Below are 20129 nucleotides of genomic sequence, written 5' to 3'. Positions count from 1 at the left end.
CATTCACCAGGGGGACAAGTCTAGAAAGTCACACATATCCAGATAATTAAAGCTAAAATGTGATTTTGCTTTGAAGAAATGACTATTAAAGCCATAATGGGGTGGAGGGGGAGGATGAATAAATGAAGGAATAAAAAACATTTCTTAAGAGCTAAGTGACATGCACCATGCTAAGTGCTAAGAAGAAATGCAAAGGCAAAGGAAGTCACTGTCCTAAAGGAATTTAAGTTCTATATAGCAGGAGACAACAGCCAGTCATTCAAATGGCATTTGTTAAGCACCTACTATATGATGGGCCAAAAGACAAAGATATTTAATAGCACCTTTATTTTTTGTTTTTCATTTACGGTACCGTAGCATCATATACAAGATATATAGGAAATTCATTTGCATTAGGTGTGAAAAATCAAATCTAATAAAAGGCAAAAAATAAAGAAAAAATAATTTTCAAAAAGTTATTAAAACATCAGACCCCATTGTGACTTTTGGTTCACCCTGACTGTATATGTGAGGTATAGTGGCCAGGTATGGGGCTATAATTTGAGATAGTGAGTAGAACCACAGGGGATTCAGTAGCCATGCCTTTCCTGTTTGACTAATACAGGTATGATGCCCAAAATAAATATTCTCACAGTTTTAGAGTTAGAAGAGACCACAAAAAATCATTGAGGCAAACCATTTCATTTATTTGATTGTTCCTGGAAGAAAAAAAAAACAGTCAAAGGGTGAGGAATGGCAGGAAGGATATCAAGGAGATGGACAGGAAGGGAATGGCAGCTATAATAGAGTCATGTGCTTTTTAGTGAGTCATGTGTGGTTAACTTGACAATCAGAACATCATGGCCCCAGAAGACTGATTCCAAAGCTAAGTGAATTAAGTCACCCAGAGTATAGTGTTAGGTAGTCTAGTGGTTGAGAGAAGTTTCAGAAGGATGGAAGCCAAGGAAATGATCAGAGTGGACAGCTGGATAACACTTAAGCATGGTATGGGGTCAGCTAGGTATAAAGAGCCATGTGCATTTCAGTTGGCTTACTTACCAATCAGAATAGCACAGGCACATGGAGAGAAAATAGGAAAAGCAAAACCAAGAGACAGCAACTGTGCACAGAGACAGCAATATTGTTTGATGAAGAAATGTGAACAACTTGACTATTCTCAACAATACAATGATCTAAGACAGTCCCAAAGGACTATTGATGAAACATACTATCCCCCTGCAAAGAAAGAACTGATATTGATTGAACACAGACTGAAGCAGGCTATTTTTCACTTTCTTTCATTTTTTTTCTTTTGACCAAGTTTTCTTGTACAAAATGACAAATATGGTAATTGTTACTTAATCATACAGTATAACTCATATCTGATTGTTTACTGCCTCAGGGAGGAAGGAGAGGAGGGAGGGAAGGAGGGATGAAAATTGGAACCCAAAACTATAAATATAAATACTTATTAATTTTTTTAAAAAAGGGAAGACAGACATTTATCTCACCTCTTGATTAAATTAGAAACTACTTGTGCATATTGCATTTTCACCCCAATGATATGACAATGATCTCATAAAATATGAGGAATTTCCTATACCACCTAGAAAAAAATAGTAAGGTGATCACAGATATCTAGAAAATGCTGAGAATTTGTACCTTTGTCCTCAGGAACTTAGCCTTAGGCACATCACTTTAATTTCTCTGGGATTAATTTCACTTTTCTTATTGGTAAAGTGAAGAGGTTATATTTAGATACCTTTCATCTTTATAATACTATGAACTTTCCTATAAAATTGTTAGTATATCTGTTTTCTTGACAACATATTAGACACTGAATTTTAGTAATGGAAAATACATCTTCATGTTCTAACTTTAGGGAATGCAAGTATATGATTTTATTTTCAGTAAAATGTTGTATGATGTTTGATAGTTCCTTATAGCAGGGAAACTGCAATTAAGCTTTAAATTTTCATGATAAGCACATTGAAGACAGGCACTATGTATTTCCTACCTGACTGAAAATATGTATGAGGATTTTGATAACAAGTTGATGGTTTAATGAGGGAAGTAATACTGAGAAATTCAGATATATTTCTTTTCTACTTTTTTTCTTCTTTTTTCCTTTTCTCTTCTCCCCTCCCCTCCTCTTCCTCCTCCTCCTCCTTCTTCCCCGCCCCCCCTCTCTTAATACTAGCAAAGTGCAATTGAAAAGTGACCCTGTTGATTTCTTTGAAAAGGTCACTAGAAATTCCAGTCTGCTAGAAACTGATCAAGAAGCTAGGCAGACAAATTCATCCTCAAAGATCAAAAGTGAACAGTACCAGGAATATGGACAGGATAAGTATTATTAGACAACTTTAGAATGCCAAGTTTCAGAAATTGTTCTTTCTTTATTGTTGGAGCAAATCATTATACCTGAAAAGGAACATATTTTGTGGAATTTCTGATGATACTATGACTCCATAGAAACCACTCTACTACTCAGAAATTATCCAGAGAATAATAGTATTTGATACTCCTATCTCCCCTTTCTTCCAAAACTGATTCACATTTGAACAGCTTACTTTTCACCCTGAGTGTGCAAGAGGATTAGGCTGGTCTACATACGTTTTAAATGGTTGCCCTTTTGACATGGTTCTGTTATATATTCCCGTTCCTATGGATGAAGCACATTTACTTGGATCACTTATCCAGGAAAAGAGAAACAGGCTGATCAGCCATTATTTTGCTTCTGTTTTCCCTGCCAAAGAGAATGTTATTTGGAAAGGAAAGGCTAGAACGACAAATGGCTAATAGGGACATAAAACCCAAGGTAAATATTCTCAAAGGTTTAGAGCTTAAAGGGAACTCAGAAGTCAGCTAGGCCAACCCTCTTATTTTACAAATGTAAACTGAGGACAGAGAAGTTAAATTACTTTTCTGGGGTCACACAGGTAATTAGAGGGAGATTACAGGAACAAAACCATGCCCTGTGACTCCAAATGCAGAGTTCTTTTCTACTGAGAAGCAACAAAACAGAACCTTACTGCCCGGGATGACTTTGAGTCATCAAGCTGAGAGGAACTCTATCTTAGTATCAAACGAATTTGTAGATGCTATTCCTGAGCTATTATAATTGATCTTCACAAGACAGAAGAGAATAGTAGAGGTACTGTAGGACTGGAGAATGACAAATATTTTTTTAGATTTTTAAAACAAGAAGACAATAATTTTAAACTATAGGCCAGTGAGTTTGACTTTGATTTGGGGGGCAAAATTTCTGGGTAGTTAGGGATGTACTTAGATGGCTTTTGAGAATTTAGAAAAGGAAGTTGAAATAAAAAAGAGAAAATAATGGCTTCATTAAGAACACCTTATGCCAGACTAATATTATTTCACATTTTTAATATGGTCACTAAAGTTACTTTTATAGGGTTAATTAAAGAGAGAAGGATGTTAATAGAAATAATTTATCTGAATTTTAGAAGACTTCTGACAAAAATTCTCATTGTTATTTTCAAGAGGAAAATGCAGAAATGTGACCTGAATGTTAGTATAATTGGCTGGATTGAGAACTGGTTTGTAGAAATGGCAAGACCCAAAGAATAGTTACTAATGGTTGGATGGAAATTTTAAAGAGGTCTCCAGTGTAATGCTCCAGGGATATATACCTGACCCTGAGCTTTGTAACATTTATATCTGGTACTTTGGTAAAAAAGGCATGCTTATAAAATGTGCGGATGACAAAAAAACTATTAGAATGGCTAACAAGCAAGATGACAGAGCCAGGATCCAGAAAGATAGGAGAGGCCAAGAAACTGGGCCAAATCTAAGAGAAATCTTATGGGGATGAATATAAATAGTCTTGTACTTGGGTTCAAAAATCAATGTCACAAGCTCAAGATGACATATCTATGTGATTTATTGTTATAAGTGCTGTTTAGTTGTTTTCATTCTGACTCTCTGTGACCCTATTTGGTGTTTTTGTGGCAGAGATACCGACATGGTTTGCTATTTCCTTCTCCAGCTGATTTTACAGATGAGGAGCTGAGGCAAACAGGATTAAATGACTTGCCCAGGGTCAAACAGCTTGTAAATGTCTGAGGCCAGATTTGAACTGATGAAGATGTCTTCCTGATTCCAAACCCAGTTCTCTATACACTGTGTCCTCAGCTGCCCTATCAGTGTGATACAGTAGTCAAAAAAAGTTAACTTTATCTCAGGCTGCATTCAAAAAGGCAGGATCCAAGATATGAGAACCAAGAGTTTTGTATCTTTCCTTCATTCTAACCACATCTAGAAATCATGTTCAGTTCTTGCTGACACCTTTTAGAAAATACATTGATAACATAGAGTGTCCAGGAGCTCAGAGTCATGTCATAGAAGGATAATTTGAAGGAACTTGGGATGTTTATCCTGGAGAAGGGACGCTTACTGGCATAGCGGCTGTTTTCGATTATTTGAAGGGCTAGCAGACAACAGTGATCAGACATTCTCATTGGGAATGTATGAAGGGGAAAACTTAGAAGGGGCTATAAGGATGTTCTTCCTAATCATTAAAACTATCCAAAAGTGGAATGGACTGCCTTGGGAAATAATGGATTCTTTCTCATTGGAAGTCCTCAAGCAAAGGCTGTATACTGGTCATCAGCTAGCCTGTAGTGGTGATTCTTGTTCTGGTTTGGATTGAGATGGCTGGCCTCTGATGTCTCTTCTGCCTCAAGATTGTCTGATTCTGACAGGGTAATGATGGCAGACTAAGAGAGAATGCTTGTGGGAATTCTGCCATTTACCTGTTATGTTGGTTAGCATGTGATGTTAAGAAGCTGGAGAGAAATGAGATTATTTCAAGACAGTTATCCTTCCTTGTGGGCAGTCACATCATCTAAGAAGAGATTCCTAGGACATTCACCACTTATGTGGCTCACAGAAGGGGAGAATGCTGTTGATGGATAAAGAGCAACCTGGTTTAGCTACAAATATTACATTTGTGGCAGAGAGCACTCAACAATTTGTTAAAGCCTTTCAGGAACACTATAAAAATAGCCACTTATGAATAATAATAGCTAAAGTTTCTATAGCATTTTAAGGTTTGTCAAGTGCTTCACAAATACTGCCTTAAGATCCTCACAACAACTCTGTGAGGTAGGTGCTATTATCATCCACCTTCTGCAAATGAGGAAAATGAAAGAAGCTAAATGATGGCCAAGGTCATATACCTAGAAAATATCTGAAGAAGAATTCAATCTTTTTTTTTTTTCTGTGGGGCAATGGGGGTTAAGTGACTTGCCCAGGGTCACACAGCTAGTAAGTGTCAAGTGTCTGAGGCCGGATTTAAACTCAGGTACTCCTGAATCCAGGGCCGATGCTTTATCCACTGTGCCTTTCTCACTTCAAGTTTGACACTTCATCTACTGTATCACTTAGTTATCCAACATGAATATAAAATATTTTTTCTTTTCTAATTTGTCATGGGTTACCTGTTCATTTGTTCATTCAATCAATCATCCATCCATCCATCCATCCAAGCATTTACTAAGCCACAGTGAGAGACAGTAGATAGCACACTGAAATGGGAAGCAGGAAGACTTGCATTCAAATCTAGCCTCATAAAAATATAAATAAATTTTTAAAAATAAAAAATACAATAAAATAAAAATCTAGCCTCAGACACTTACTGGCCGTGTGGCCCCAGGGCAAATCACTTAACCGCTGTTTGCCTCAGTTTCTTCATCTGTAAAATAGGTCTAGAAATAGTACCTACCTCCCAGGGTTTTTTCAAGGATCAAATGAAATCATATTTGTAAAGCACTTAGCACTGTGCCTGGCATGTAGTAAGCACTATATAAATATTAACTATTAGACTAGCTTTGTGACACTGGGCAAGTGACTTTACCTGTGTTTGCCATAGTTTCCTTAATTCTAAAATGCAATACAAATAGCACTAACTTCCTGGGTAGTTGCAAGGAACAAATGAGGTAATATTTGTAAAGCACTTAGCATAGTGCCTGGCACATAGGAAGGCACCATATATAAATGCTGCCAGCACTCCTCTTTCTCCTATCACTACCTCCACCACCACCACAACCATCACTCCTACAAGATAGTAGGGGGAGTGGAAAAATAGTAGTTTTGGAGCAAGAGAGCTAAAAGCTAAGGTTTGAGTCTGGGCTCTGCAATTTACTAGTTGTGTACTACTTCTTTGGGGAGGCAGAGCAATGAGGGTTAAGTGACTTGCCCAAGGTCACACAGTTAGTAAGCATCAAGTGTCTGAGGCTGAATTTGAACTCAGATCCTCCTGAATCCAGGGCCATTGCTTTATCTACTGTGCTACCTAGCTGCACCCCTCAGTTGTGTATTATTTCACAAATTATTTTCCTTACTGGGCCTCCCACATTTGGAATATGAAAAGGTTGGATTAAATAATCTCTATATTCCATTTCAACTCTAAATCTATGATAACAGTGGTCTTACGTGCAAGATACTGGGCTAGACACTAAGAAAGATACAAAAATTATTAGAAAGAGTAATGACTTTTTATTGATATGTTTTCTTTTTCTACCATCTCAATTTCTCCCAATATCTGGGGAGGGAAAGAGAGGAAATAAATATTTATACAGCACTTAACTATGTGCCAAGCACTGTGCTGTTATTTTTTGCTTGTTGGTTGGTTGTTTTTTTTTTGGGGGGGGGGTGAGGCAATTGGGGTTAAGTGACTTGCCCAGGGTCACATAGCTAGTAAGTGTCAAGCGTCTGAGGCCGGATTTGAGTGCTATGTGTTTTACAAGTGTTATCTATCTTAGCCTTTTAACAGTCCTGCAAGGTAGGTGCTATTTATTATTTCCATTTTACTGATGAGGAAACTAAAGCAAACAGAGTCTAAATGACAACATGACACTGACAGTAAGTATCTGAGGCTGGATTTGAACTTAGAACTTCCTGACTACAGGGAAAGCACTCTATCTACCTCACTACCAGCTAACAATGGTGAGGCTGTGATGTATGTATACAAAGCATCTGAAATCCCAACCCCAACCTTATCTGAATCTCTGGTTAACTCCATATTTTTGTTGCCCTGTTGTTTCAGTCACATCTGACTCTTCTTGACCCCATTTGGGGTTTTCTTGGCAGAGATACTAAAGTGGTTTGCTATTTCCTTCTCCAGCTCATTTTACAGATGAGGAAATAGGCAGACAGGGTTAAGTGACTTGCTCAGGGTCACATAGCTAGTAAGTGTCTGAGTTAAGATTTGAACTCAGAAAGATGAGGCTTCCTGACTCCAGGCCCAGCACTCTATCCACTGTACCACCTTGCTGCCCCCTCCCCATTTTTGCTACTCTGTGTTACATAGTATCTTGGGCTCCCTCCTAGTGGAAGGGGCAGCTTTAATTTTTATTTACCATTCACTCCAAAGCAGAAGCAATAGTATTCCTTTTAAATATTAAAGCTTTAATGCTCAAATAAAATATAAACCTTTCAATAGTAAAAACAGCAAAAAGTGTTATGTACATTTTGACTTTTCCATAAATCCAATCCATAAAGTGAATGAGCAATTCTTTCCTGGCTTTCTGAATGTCTCCCTCACCATGCTTCTATCTTTTTTTTAACTTTTGAAAAGTAAAGTAAAAACAAAAATAGAAAATCAGCCTGGAAGGGCCAGGTTAGCCCCTGAAATCCCATTTTTCCAACTAGTAAGTAAATAGATTGAAGAAACGTCAAATCCCTCAAGGGAATTAAATAAGAGATAAGAGCTCCTGATTCTCACTGAAGAGAAAGAGCACTTGCCATTACTGAAAGTGAATCTTTCTGGATCTGCTGACAGGTAGATATTGCTATTATAACCCTATAAGAAAATGCTCGAGCACAAGTAATGTTAAATGAAACCAGTTGCTCTTTTCTGGTCAAATAATACCAGAAAATGAATTTGGAAATAAAAATCTTATAAACATATTAGTAATAAAATTTCATACTGAAAATATAGATATTTACTAGCTATGTGGCTCTGAGCAAGCCACTTAACCCTCTTTGCCTCAGTTTCCTCATCTGTAAAATGACTGGGAGAAAGGAATAGCAAATCACTCTATTATCTTTGCCAAGAAAACCCTGTGATAAAATAATGGAATTTGGCAGATGCGCAGGGGCCCCACCTGATTGATTTAGTATTGTTTGAATTGGGTGAGAATGAGAAACCAACTAAGTACCTACTTGGGGATGATTGGATATAGGCCACACCTGGCCTGCCCTGAGTGACATGTTAGTGTACTACTGATGTCACTAGGGGACCACTCTCAGCCATGAAACTTGAAGGATTTCCCTTTTGTGGGAGGGAGAGAAAAAGTAGAAAAAGGATGCGCTCACTGAGAGGAACTCTCTTTCTGGTAGGTGAGCTTCTGAGAACGGACTGGAGAGAGAATGCACAACTGACTCCCATAGAAACTAGAGACCCCAGGTGGTGATTTAATAGAAATGAGGCCAGCTCTTTGAATTAGCTGTGCTGGAAGCAAGTTTGGGGATTGAGTCAGTCTTTGCTAGAGCCAGGGAACTTGTCCATTTTTCTCTTCTCCTATTCCCTAGTCCCTGGCTTTATTAACTTCACCTTTGTTGTATATTTTATTCCCATCAATAAAACCCAATTTGTTTGTGGAAAAGAGGCTGTTAATCTCCTTTCTTATTAGCCTGGGAGAAATAACTAAAAAGGCAGTGTGGAAGAGAGGTAACTTTGGACCTAGAAGTCCCTCATTATTTTATGAACCCCACTATTATGACGAGCCACCCAATTAACTCTCCACATATTAAATTTGGTCCCTAAACCCCAAATGGGGTCATGGAAAGTCAGACACAATTGAAATTACTTAAGAACAATAACATTTCATACTAAAGATTTCATACAGTATCATTAATAAGATCATCCAAAGTTTGCTTTAGGGGAATGAGAAGGATTTTAAAAAAACAAATGGATTGCAAAGCCAAAGGAGCTCCAAAAACTATAAATATTTCTTGCATTGCCTTCATTTAAGGTACAATGAAATATATTCTATTAATAAGATAGGAATTACTTCTCAGAATCAAGACTGCAATGCTTGTTGTTATTGACTTGTTTCAATCATGTCCAGCTCTCTGTGACCCCATTTTAGAGTTTTCTTGGTAAAGATATTAGAATCGTTTGCCATTTACTTCCCCAGTTTATTTTACAGATGAGGAAACTGAGACAAAAAGGATTAAGCAACTTGCTCATAGTCACACAGTAGTGTCTGATGCTTGGAAAATAGCATTTAAATAGAATTTAACAGAATAAATAAAGCTAGAATGGTTCACACTTTGAGAAATGCCTTCTGTTTTTATCATCACTAATTACCTCTTTTATTAAATGGTTGCCAGATCTTTGAGAGCCAGTCAATAAATACTGCAGGTTTATTGATATAACTTTGGAATGAAAATGTTCGATCCCTATACTCATGAAACATATAACTAATTGAGGATAATATGGCATAGTCATAGGAAAAGTTAAATAAGAAAACTATATTAGTAATATTAATACCTAATACATATTAGATGCAGCTAGGTAGTACAATGGATAAAATACTGTTTCTGGGGTCAGAAACACCTAAGTTCAAATCAGGCCTCAGATACTAACTACTGACTTGGGAAAGTCACTTAAATGATTTTTGTCTCAGTTTTCTCATCTGTAAAATGGGAATAATGATAGCACCTAACTCCCAGGGCTGTTGTGAGGATCAAATGACGTAATAATTATAAAGTTCTTAGCACAGTTTTTGGCACATAGTAAATGCTACATCAATGTTATTTGATATCATCACCATCATTATTTTGTACCACTTTAAATTTTACAAAAGTCATAATAATTAATGTTCGTATTGCACTTTACACGGGTTTCTGAAATACTTGTTAAGTGTTTACAATGAAAAAGAGAATGGAGAATGATGTCAGGGTGTTCCATGATGGGTGGAGAGAAGGGCCTCACAACAGCTAGTTCCTATTTTCTCAGTAAAGAAAGCCAGTGGAAAAGCCACCATCTTAAGAGGATGAATGGAGTTAGAACAGGGACCTAGAACAGGGGACTTTAGGAAAAAATAAAAGATTCAGAAGAGCCACTATAGGCAATGTGAAACAGTGATCAGGGAAGAATGACATGATCAATATGCAGCAGTTAAGGGTCTAGTTAGTTTTGGATTCTTTAAGTCTGTAGTAACCCTATTCAGCATAGTTACAAAATCTCAGCTTCAAAGAGACTGAGACTTGCCTAGTGCCATGCAGCTAGTAAGCAGTGGGAGTTGGCGCTCAAACTAAGGTCTTTTTGGTCTGTCTAGTGTTCATTCTCCTAGGGCCTAAAAAGACTCTGTGGAAGAAGCAAGAGTTGAAAGACACATCTTTGAAAGACCAATCCGAGAACCAGGTAAGTTCAGTGTCTCTGAAGCCCATGATAAAAATACTGCTGCTGAGCGTTGAGATGCCACAAAGAGATCCAATGGGATAAGGACTGAGAAAAGGTCACTTCATTTGACAAGAAGCAAACCATCAGTAATGTTCAAAAGAGTAGTATCGATGGAGTGTTGGAGGTGACCATAACTTCAAGGTTTTAGAAGAGAATAGAGAAATGGGAAGTAGAGGCAGCAGGTGCATAGCTCTAATTTGAGAAGTTGACCAATAAAAACATGAAGAGATTTTTGGAAGTGTGCCCAAATGCTAGAACTAGTGTATTTTAGCATTGTTTAATGAGTCATATGTGGGTCAGCCCTTGTCATGTAGATCAAATAGATGTCACAAACATTTAAGTGGAGCACTCCTGGCAGGTTAAGAGGCTTGGAGACAGATTCTATTAGGGAAAAAAATGGGACAAACTATTCGTGAATTTTATCAGGCCTTTGTGTAATTGTACCTAGAATGAGAATGAATCTGGAGTAGGTAAAATCTGTGTGATCCCATGCCCCAATTTAAAGGATTAACTTAAAGGAAATAGGCTATATAAAGAGCTGACCTTCAAACCATCATTTACTTTCTTCAAAGTGTGGGGTCAGAAGCTGGCATTGAAATAGTAGTGGCCTTGGAGAGTTTCAGAACATCCTCAGCGGTTTAGATCAAGAAGAGAACTCATAGTCCAACCTTGCCATTTCATAGATGAGAAAACTGAAGGCAGAGAAGTTAAGGGATTGCCTAAGGTCACCCAAAGCCAGAACTTGAATCTAGTAAAATCTGACTCCAATCCCAACACTGAGAGAATAGAAAAAGACACAAAAAACAAACAAATGGCAAAAAGAAAGTGCCACCCCTACCCCCAAAAAAAGCAAAATATTCATAATAGTGTACTTTGTAGCTGTGAAAAAAATAGAAACAAAGTATATGCCCATCTTTTGGGGAACAGTACACAAATTTTGGTAAAAGCATGTAATGTAATATTATGTTATGAGAAAAAATAAATATAATGAATTCAGAGAAGTAGAGGGTTATAAGAACTGACTCAAAGTAAAGGACAACAACACACAGAATAACCAAAATGTAAATAATAAGAATAACAGCAACAAAAGAATTTAAAATTTTCGCTGATACTATAGTGATGAAAGTAGGCCTCAAAGAAGAGATATCAGAAGGCGCTTCAACTCTTTTGAAGAGATGGACAACTATAGGGCATATAATATTAGATTTTGTTGTTGATATGTTAGATTTGCTGAAATTTTGCTTTTGTTTTTGTTCTTTCTTATAAGCGATGACTCTGGGAGAAGGAGCAGAGAGAGACACACTAGGAAATGTAGTTGATTTAAATACATAAAATAGCAATGACATTTTATTTTAAAAAAGAATTGCCAAGGGGAGCTAGGTGGTGCAGTGGATAAAGCACTGACCCTGGATTCAGGAGGGCCTGAGTTCAAATTCGGCCTCAGACACTTGACATTTACTAGCTGTGTGACCCTGGGCAAGTCACTTAACCCTCATTGCCCTGCAAAAATAAAATAAAATAAAAAAGAATTGTCATTAGTCATATGGAAAAGCAAAAGTTGAGGGAAAAGAAACCTAGTTGTCTAAATGATTCCTCTATTTTTGGTGAAAATCCTTTTTAGGAATTGTTACCAGCAAATGAGTGACACTACTGTTATAAAGGACCTAACTTCTGGTGCTGTCTCAACAACTTTTCCCTTGCACAGACACAGGATTTTCTCTGTATCTATAGGCCCAGATCTTATGACCATTTCTTATCTTATATGAATATACAGTATAAAAAGATGGCAGATATGTTTTAGGTGTGAGTTTCATACTGTCAAATATATTTACCTTGGTCTAACGCCAATCCACCCATGCCCCCACTCAATAATCTCAAGTACCATCCTGTTTCTTGAAGGAACAAAAGTCCTTTGTTTTGCACTTAAAACCTTTTCACAGGGGGCAGCTAGGTGGCGCAGTGGATAAAGAACTGGCCCTGGATTCAAGAGGACCTGAGTTCAAATCCAGCATCAGAAACATGACAATTACTAGCTGTGTGACCCTGAGCAAGTCACTTAAACCCTCATTGCCCTGCAAATAAAACAAAAAGAAAAAAACAAACAAAAAAACCTTTTCACAGTGGGGCCATTTCTGACTTCTCTAGTCTTCTTGTACTTTACTCCCTCCATACATTCTATGAGGCAGCTATACTGGCCTAATTGCTGTTCCAAGAACAAGACATTCAATCTTCCATCTTATTGCATTTTTTTCCATGGCAGTCCTCTACTGAAAGAAAAATTTTCTATCTTCACCTCTGTCTCTTAGAATCTGTAACTTTCTTCAAGACTCAGCTCAGGGGCAGCTAGGTGGTACAGTGGATAGAGCACCAGCCCTGGAGTCAGGAGTACCTGAGTTCAAATCCGGCCTCAGACACTTAACACTTACTAGCTGTGTGACCCTGGGCAAGTCACTTAACCCCAATTGCCTCACTTAAAAAAATTAAAAAAAAAAAAGACTCAGCTCAGATACCACCTTTTGCTTTCCCACTTCTCACAGCTACAAGGGCCTTCCCCTCTAAGGTGACATCCCATTTGCTCTGTATATACTTTGTATGTTATTATTTAGGCACACTAAAATATTGGTTAGAGGCAGCTAGGTGGCACAATGGATAGAGCACCAGCCCTGGAGTCAGGAGTACCTGGGTTCAAATCCGGCCTCAGAAACTTAACACTTACTAGCTGTGTGACCCTGGGCAAGTCACTTAACCCCAATTGCCTCACTTAAAAAAAAAAAATATTGGTTAGTTGAGAGCAGAAGTGGTTTTGTTGTTGTTGTTGTTGTTGTTTTTTCTTTTGCCTTTCTTCTTATCCCTAGTGCTTAAGCATGGTGCCTGGTGCATACTAAGTACTAATAAAAGCTTGTTGAATGACTTTCCTACCTTAGGTCTCTTTACTCCTTTCTTTTGTTGATTTACTCTTCTCTGGTCTTTTTCTGGACGGTGACAATCCATCGACTTACCAGCCCATTCATTGGTCTTTGGTTCTCTCTTGATCATGGTAAGCAAATTGACATCTTGATCCCCTATTTAGATCTCTTGGTTCTCAAAATATCTAGCTGGTATTTGATAATGACATTCTCTAGGTTTTATCCAGGTCCCCAGCGCCTTTCTTAATCAGACAGGTCCTATTGTCATTGATGTTCTGATGTGGCAAATGTATTTTTTTCCCTTTCAAATCCTAATTAACTAATTAATAAATTACTTTTTTTTGTCCACTATGTAGACAGAACCTCTAGTTTTATTCTTGGAATCAAACCTAACATTCACCCTAATATACTGTTTTGCATAGTGTTTATCTTTTTAAAAGTGGGAAATCACACTTCAAAGTCTTATCAAATACTAGAATTTCTAAATGAGTAGGGTCTTTGGAAACCATGTGGACCAAGTCTCACTTTTGTATTTGTATCTCCAGTGCTTAACAAAGTTGGTGGAACATAAAAAGTGTTTAACAAATGTTTTGGAGTTTTTTTCCCATTCATTCATTCATTCATTAAAAATAAAATAAATAAATAATCCCAGGGATTTTAGACAATAACCCTCAGAGCATAAAATCCAACAGACTAATTGGCAAGTATGACCATAACCAAAGAGAAAATATCCACTTTACCTGATAAGACAACTTCAATGAGATCTCCTTCTTGAATGTCACTGGCAATCTTTACCAGTTGAAGAATGTTTTCAGAGGTAGGGTCATGACGAAAAAGCAGGATTTTATCATACATTCCATAGAAACCGCATTCAGGAAACTGTAAACACAAAGGACAATAGTGCTTTATATCATCATGTGTTATGTAATTTTAAAATAAGAAATTCTAGTTTAAATTGACATGAGTACCAAATACAAGGTAGTATCCTATGGGAAGCTAGGTGCCATAGTGCACAGAGAACTGGGCTTGGAATGAGAAAGACTCATCTTCCTGAGTTCTAATCAATCCTCAACCTCTTACTATGTGACCCTGGGCAAGTCATTTAACCCTGTTTGCCTCAGTTCCTCATCCGTAAAGTGACCTGGAGAAGGAAATGGCAAACCACTCCAGAGTCTCTGCCAAGAAAAACTCAAATGGGTCAGAAAGAGTTGGACACAATGGAAACAAATCCCATGAAAGCTAAAAAAAAAAAAAAAAAAGAAATAAAATCAGAACCCAATAATTTTCTGCACATTGTAGGTACTTTATTTAACTCCACATATCTACTCTTTTGCTAAATCTTATTTCTTCCTTCATGACATCTTTTATATTTATCCTTTTGTCTCCAATCTTTAGTTCAGGTCCTCAATACCTCTCACATAAATGATTACAGTATTGCCTTTGATTAGTCTCCATGCCTCAAACTTCTCCCTACTCTGACTCCATTCAGGTGACAAAATGATTTTTTCTAAAGTGCAGGTCTGATCATGCCATTCCTTTGCTCAATATTAACCTAATTTTACAGATAAGGAAACTGAGCTCACAGAGCTTAAGTTACCTATCTGGGGTTATATAGCTGGTAGGTATCTCAGGCAGGATACAAACTCAAGTCTTCTTGACTCCATCTCTTGCACTTTATCTACCGTGTAAACAAGCTATCCAGAATGATATGTATACTTGACTCCTTCCAACTTTCCCAGTATCCTTAGACACTCACTCAATATAACGGCAGTGATGTCCTCACTTTTCTTCACACATGATACTACATTTTCCATCTCTGGATTTTTGCACTTTTTGTCCACCATTCCTCTAAGGTTCTCCCCTCTTCTCTTTTCCTAAACTTCCAAGCTTCTTTTGAGACATCTCAAATCCCATATTATGTAGGAGGCCTTTCCTGGTTGATCCTTCCTGGTCCTTCAGGGGCTAAGTGACTTCCCCTCTGAGATTACCCCCAGTTTAAGTAATTGCTTTTATGTTGTCTATTCCATTAGAAAATGCTCTCGGGGCAGCTAGGTGGTGCAGTGGATAGAGCACTGGCCCTGGAGTCAGGAGTACCTGAGTTCAAATCCAGCCTCAGATACTTAACACTTGCTAGCTGTGTGACCCTGGGCAAGTCACTTAGCCCCAATTGCCTCACTTAAAAAAAAATGCTCTCTCTGAGGGCAGGGACAATGTTTTTGTCCTTTTTTGTATCCCCAGAGCTTAGTCCAGATCAAGGAACGTGTATAGCTCTTTCTAAATGCTTGTTGACTTGTCTCAACTTTATTACTGAAAGGGCCTGAAATAATTTAGCCTGGAGGGGTGAGATCCATAAATTTTAAATACACACATGTATATTTCATATATGAAGTAAACATAATTTGTTTTCCTTTGTAATCCTATGCATTTTATGTATTAAAAATATTATTTTGAGACCATAGACTTAACCAGGACTATCCAAGGATTCTATAACACACAAAAAGGTTAAGTCTCTATTTTACTGAATACAGACCAAGAGGAAATGACCTTAAACTGCACTGAGGGATATAAGATTAGATATAAAAGAATTTCATGGTACTAAGGTACTTAAGAACTGGAATGGAGAAGGAAACAAGTGGAATTGTTTTAGATGTTTTTAAAGCTAGAGTACAGAGCAATTTAAGAGAATACAACTTCTCTCAAAGGTATAAGATATTTCTAAGATTATTATCTATAACTGATAATATTCAGTTGTAGGGTTTTTTTTAGTTGTTTGTTTGTTTTTATGTCCAGACCTGTGGTTTCATTGGTATAGCGACCATGATTAGACTGTCAAATGATGCCACTTACAGTCTTCAAATATGTCTAGGGATCTGAGAGCTTAAGAGATCTGTCAGGGTCACAAAGCCAGTATATTTCAGGAATTTGAACCCAGGTCATATTGATTCTAAGTCCAATTCTTTATCTACAAGGATACTCTGCCTCTTGGTTAAAGTGATATATGGAATGGTATTCAAGTATTTTTTTATAATATCCAATCAGAACAGATAATTCAGTCAGTCAAACCAATCAATCGTGCATTGATTAAGCACCTATTGTGTGCAAGGCAATAGGGAAGCAAAAAAAGGGAAGACATCAGGAAAGGATTCCCATTGGAAGCAGCATGTGAGCTAAGCTCTATAAGGGGCTGGAAAGGAGTAGGGATCCTAGGAGGTAGAGGAGAGAAATTAGTATGGTCCTGAAATAGGGCAAAAGAATTCTATGCAAAGCAGACTCAGGAGATAGAATGTCAGGTTTCAGAGAACAGCAAGGTTACTTTGGCTGAAACATATATTACACAAAAGAGGGAAATTTTTTTTTTTTTTGTTGGGCAATGGGGGTTAAGTGACTTGCCTACGGTCACACAGCTAGTAAGTATCAAGTGTCCGAGGCCGGATTTGAACTCAGGTACTCCTGAATCCAGGGCCGGGTGCTTTATCCACTGCGCCACCTAGCTGCCCCAAAGAGGGAAATATTAACCCAACCCAGGGTAATCTGGCACCAGACTGTGAAGGGCTTTAAATGCCAAGAAAAAAACCCAGTTTGTATTTAATCCTAGAAGAAATAGAGAGAACCTATAGCTTTTGGAGCAAGGAAGTGGCACAGGCCCATTTAAGTTTTGGAAAATTATTTTGACAGCCATGTGGATGATGGGTTGGTGAGAGAAGAAAACTAGAAGCAGAGAGGAAAAATAAGTTATACTAGGTGCACACATGCATGCATGTATACATATATACACACACACACACACATATACTATATTAATATATATACACCGTGTGTGTGTGTATTTAAAGCCTAAACCAAAGGAATCAACTGTCTGTGAATTATTATGACTTATGGCACTGATTTTATCTATCTATACAGTCTAAATTAACCAGATGATTAACATATCATATTTCACTAATGTTGTTAATGCCTGAACTACATTCTCTTTGTCAGAGAAATCACAAAGTGTCTACATCTTTACCAAGATTCATATATTTCAAGCTCCTCACCACCACTTCACAGATTCAGAGTCTGCCTGTCAAGGAGTAACATAATATGTGAATATAAGAGAATTATAAGAGTAATGAAAATAGTCTTCAATGAAATGAAAGTGAATAGTTTAGGTAAGAACTGTAATCACCATTTTACCAGTGGAGGAAACTGAGGCAAACAGAGATTTAAGTGACTTGCCCAGGATCATACAGCTAGTAAGTGCCTGAAGTTAGATTTGAACTCAGGTCTTCCTGACTCCAGGACCAGTGTTCTACTTGTATCGCCCAGTTACCTCCAATACTAATTCCTGATTATTTTCCCTTCTCTCAAAAGCATAGCAAGTAAGAATTGGACATCAAAGGAATGCCTATCACTTGGGGAATGGCTAAACAAGCTGTGGTATATGATTGTGATGGAATATTATTGTGCTATACGAAATGACAAACAGGATGAGTTCAGAAAGGCCTGGAAAGACTTATATGAACTGATGTATAGTGAAGTGAATGGAACCAGAAAAATGTGCACGGTGACAGCAATATTATTCAGTGAAGAACTGTGAATGACAACTCTTCTCAGCAAAAAATGATCTAAGACAATCCCAAAGAACTAATAATAAAATATACTATCCAACTTCAATGAAAGAACTGATATTGATTGAACACAGACTGAAGCATACCACTTTTCACTTTCATTTTTTCTTTTATTCCAGTTTTCTTATAAAAAATGACTAATATGGTAATATTTTACATAAAAAAGTATAGCAAGTAAAGTTATGGAAAGCCCTATCTCTCTGGGTCTTAGGTTCCTATCTGTAAAATGTGAGGTTTGGACCATATGGTCCTGAGTACACTTCTAAATATAACTATGATTTTATGATCCTGGAGGCACATGTACACACCAACCACATTACCTTCCAACTTCTCCAGTGGGGTTAGGGGTTGGGGATCATCTGCTGTATCATTGGGGTACAGTTCAGACAGCTTTAAAATTTGGACAGTATAGTTACACTTGGTAACTTGGGGTGGATTTTAATTCTCTTTAATTCTCAATAAGATGAGTTGTCCCCAAGCAGAGAGATCCTCTGTGTATTAAGTAATTTATTTATCCAAAGACCTTCATCTAAAGAGAAAAGCCAAGTAGAAAATAGTTGCCCTTGTTAGATTCACCAGAGCTAGAACAAGGCATTAGGGCACCCTTGGAAAGTTGTAAAAATATTTCCTGCCTGTGCTAGCATATACTAGGGGTTTAAATTCTCTGTGACACATAATAATTGACTTGTCACAAAATTAATGCCTATAAACTGTGGAGATTACATTTTCCTGGAACACAAAACAAGTGCATTTATAAAAACCATGTAATAAACAAGTTTGTGGGTGAATCCCCAAAGACAGAAAAATTTTGATACCCAAGATAACTCAGCCTAAATGTTTGCTATAGATTAGGGGTTCTTAATCTAGGATCCATAAATTTTAAATACACACATATATTTCATATATGTAGTCAACATAATTTGTTTCCTTTTCAATCCTATGCATTTTATGTATTAAAAATATTATTTTGAGGAGACCATAGACTTAACCAGACTATCCAAGGATCTATAACACACAAAAAAGGTTAAGAAGCCTTTCTATAGAGCAAAAATATATATTCAAGTTTAGGAGATGCTTATGCTTTGATCAGCCATAGTACATGTCTCGTTCTGAACTCACAGCACGTGGTTGGAAGCAACACTAGCTAGGGTGGAGCCAGTAACTAATCTCTTAAAGAAATCTAAGTTATAAAAATGCTCTGCTCTATTCTTGCCCATTGTTCTCCTCACTCCATATGGCACAGTAGGCATTTGGTGAGTAGGGGTAAGCACTTGTCTCCCAGTCACCCATGTGTCAAAACCTTGGCATCTTCATTGACTTTTCTCTTTCTTTCATCTCACAACATCCAACCAACAAGTTGCCAAGTCCTACAGATTCCACCTGTGCTATGTTTCTCATGCCACATCTTTGCAGCTATTGCAACCAACCTACAACAATCTCTCACTACCTCCCCTGGATTACCAAATTGCCTCATATGTTTCCTGCCTCCATTCTATTCTCTCTTCAATACAACCATCGCATCATTGATGTCATCACTATTCTGATGATGTTGCCCTTCCACTCAAAACCTTCAGGAATTCCTCCATGCTTGTAGAAGAGTAGAGAAATCTTGATCTCAGTAATCAAATTCTTTTGAAAGTTGGGGCTCCAAAATAATTTTTCAGTCTCATCTCATGACCCTCTCTCACTCTATGTTACAGACATACTAGACTATCTTCCATCCATCAAACTTCATTCTCATCCTGCCCCTTCCTATATCATACTTTTGGTCATTCCTTCCCCTATGATAGTAATGACTTTACCTTAATCACCTCCTATCTTCGTTGGCTGCAATCTATATCTTCCCTTAATGCTTCAGTCAAGTACCAACTCACCATAAAACTTTCTCTGACAATTTCCCAGTTAAAAGTAGTCTCTATCTTCAAACTTCCCATAGTACTTTAACTCACAACTTCTCACAAACCAACAGTTGTGATTTAAGGGAATTAATGCAGAACAACTTAGGAACTTGGGAGTTCATATACTTTTGTTTTACCATTTGCTGCCTCTTTGACTATTGTGCAACTCATTTAAGTCCCTCTGAGCTGCTATTTCTTTACCTATAAAATAGAGATTAGTAATACCTATAGTATATATCAGACAGGGTTTTGTTAAAGGTTAAATGAGAAGTACATATGTAACTTGAAGCATTATGCCATT

The 20129-nt window shown here is 37.4% G+C and overlaps 1 protein-coding gene across 2 annotated transcripts in view; it reads right to left on the bottom strand.

Annotated features, from left to right (window-relative positions):
• Nucleotides 1-20129, bottom strand: part of PRKD1 (protein kinase D1) — a 432388-nt gene that overhangs the window by 185934 nt on the left and 226325 nt on the right. For both annotated transcript variants that reach the window (XM_043986862.1, XM_043986863.1), the window contains exon 2: nucleotides 14064-14202. In XM_043986862.1, coding sequence (XP_043842797.1) covers nucleotides 14064-14202 — 139 coding nt within the window. The remainder of the gene's footprint in view (nucleotides 1-14063; nucleotides 14203-20129) is intronic.

Source organism: Dromiciops gliroides, chromosome 2 (assembly GCF_019393635.1).
Source record: "Dromiciops gliroides isolate mDroGli1 chromosome 2, mDroGli1.pri, whole genome shotgun sequence".
Classification (NCBI taxonomy): domain Eukaryota; kingdom Metazoa; phylum Chordata; class Mammalia; order Microbiotheria; family Microbiotheriidae; genus Dromiciops; species Dromiciops gliroides.
Note: the sequence above shows the minus strand (reverse complement) of the source record. Positions and strands in the feature narration are given on the sequence as shown.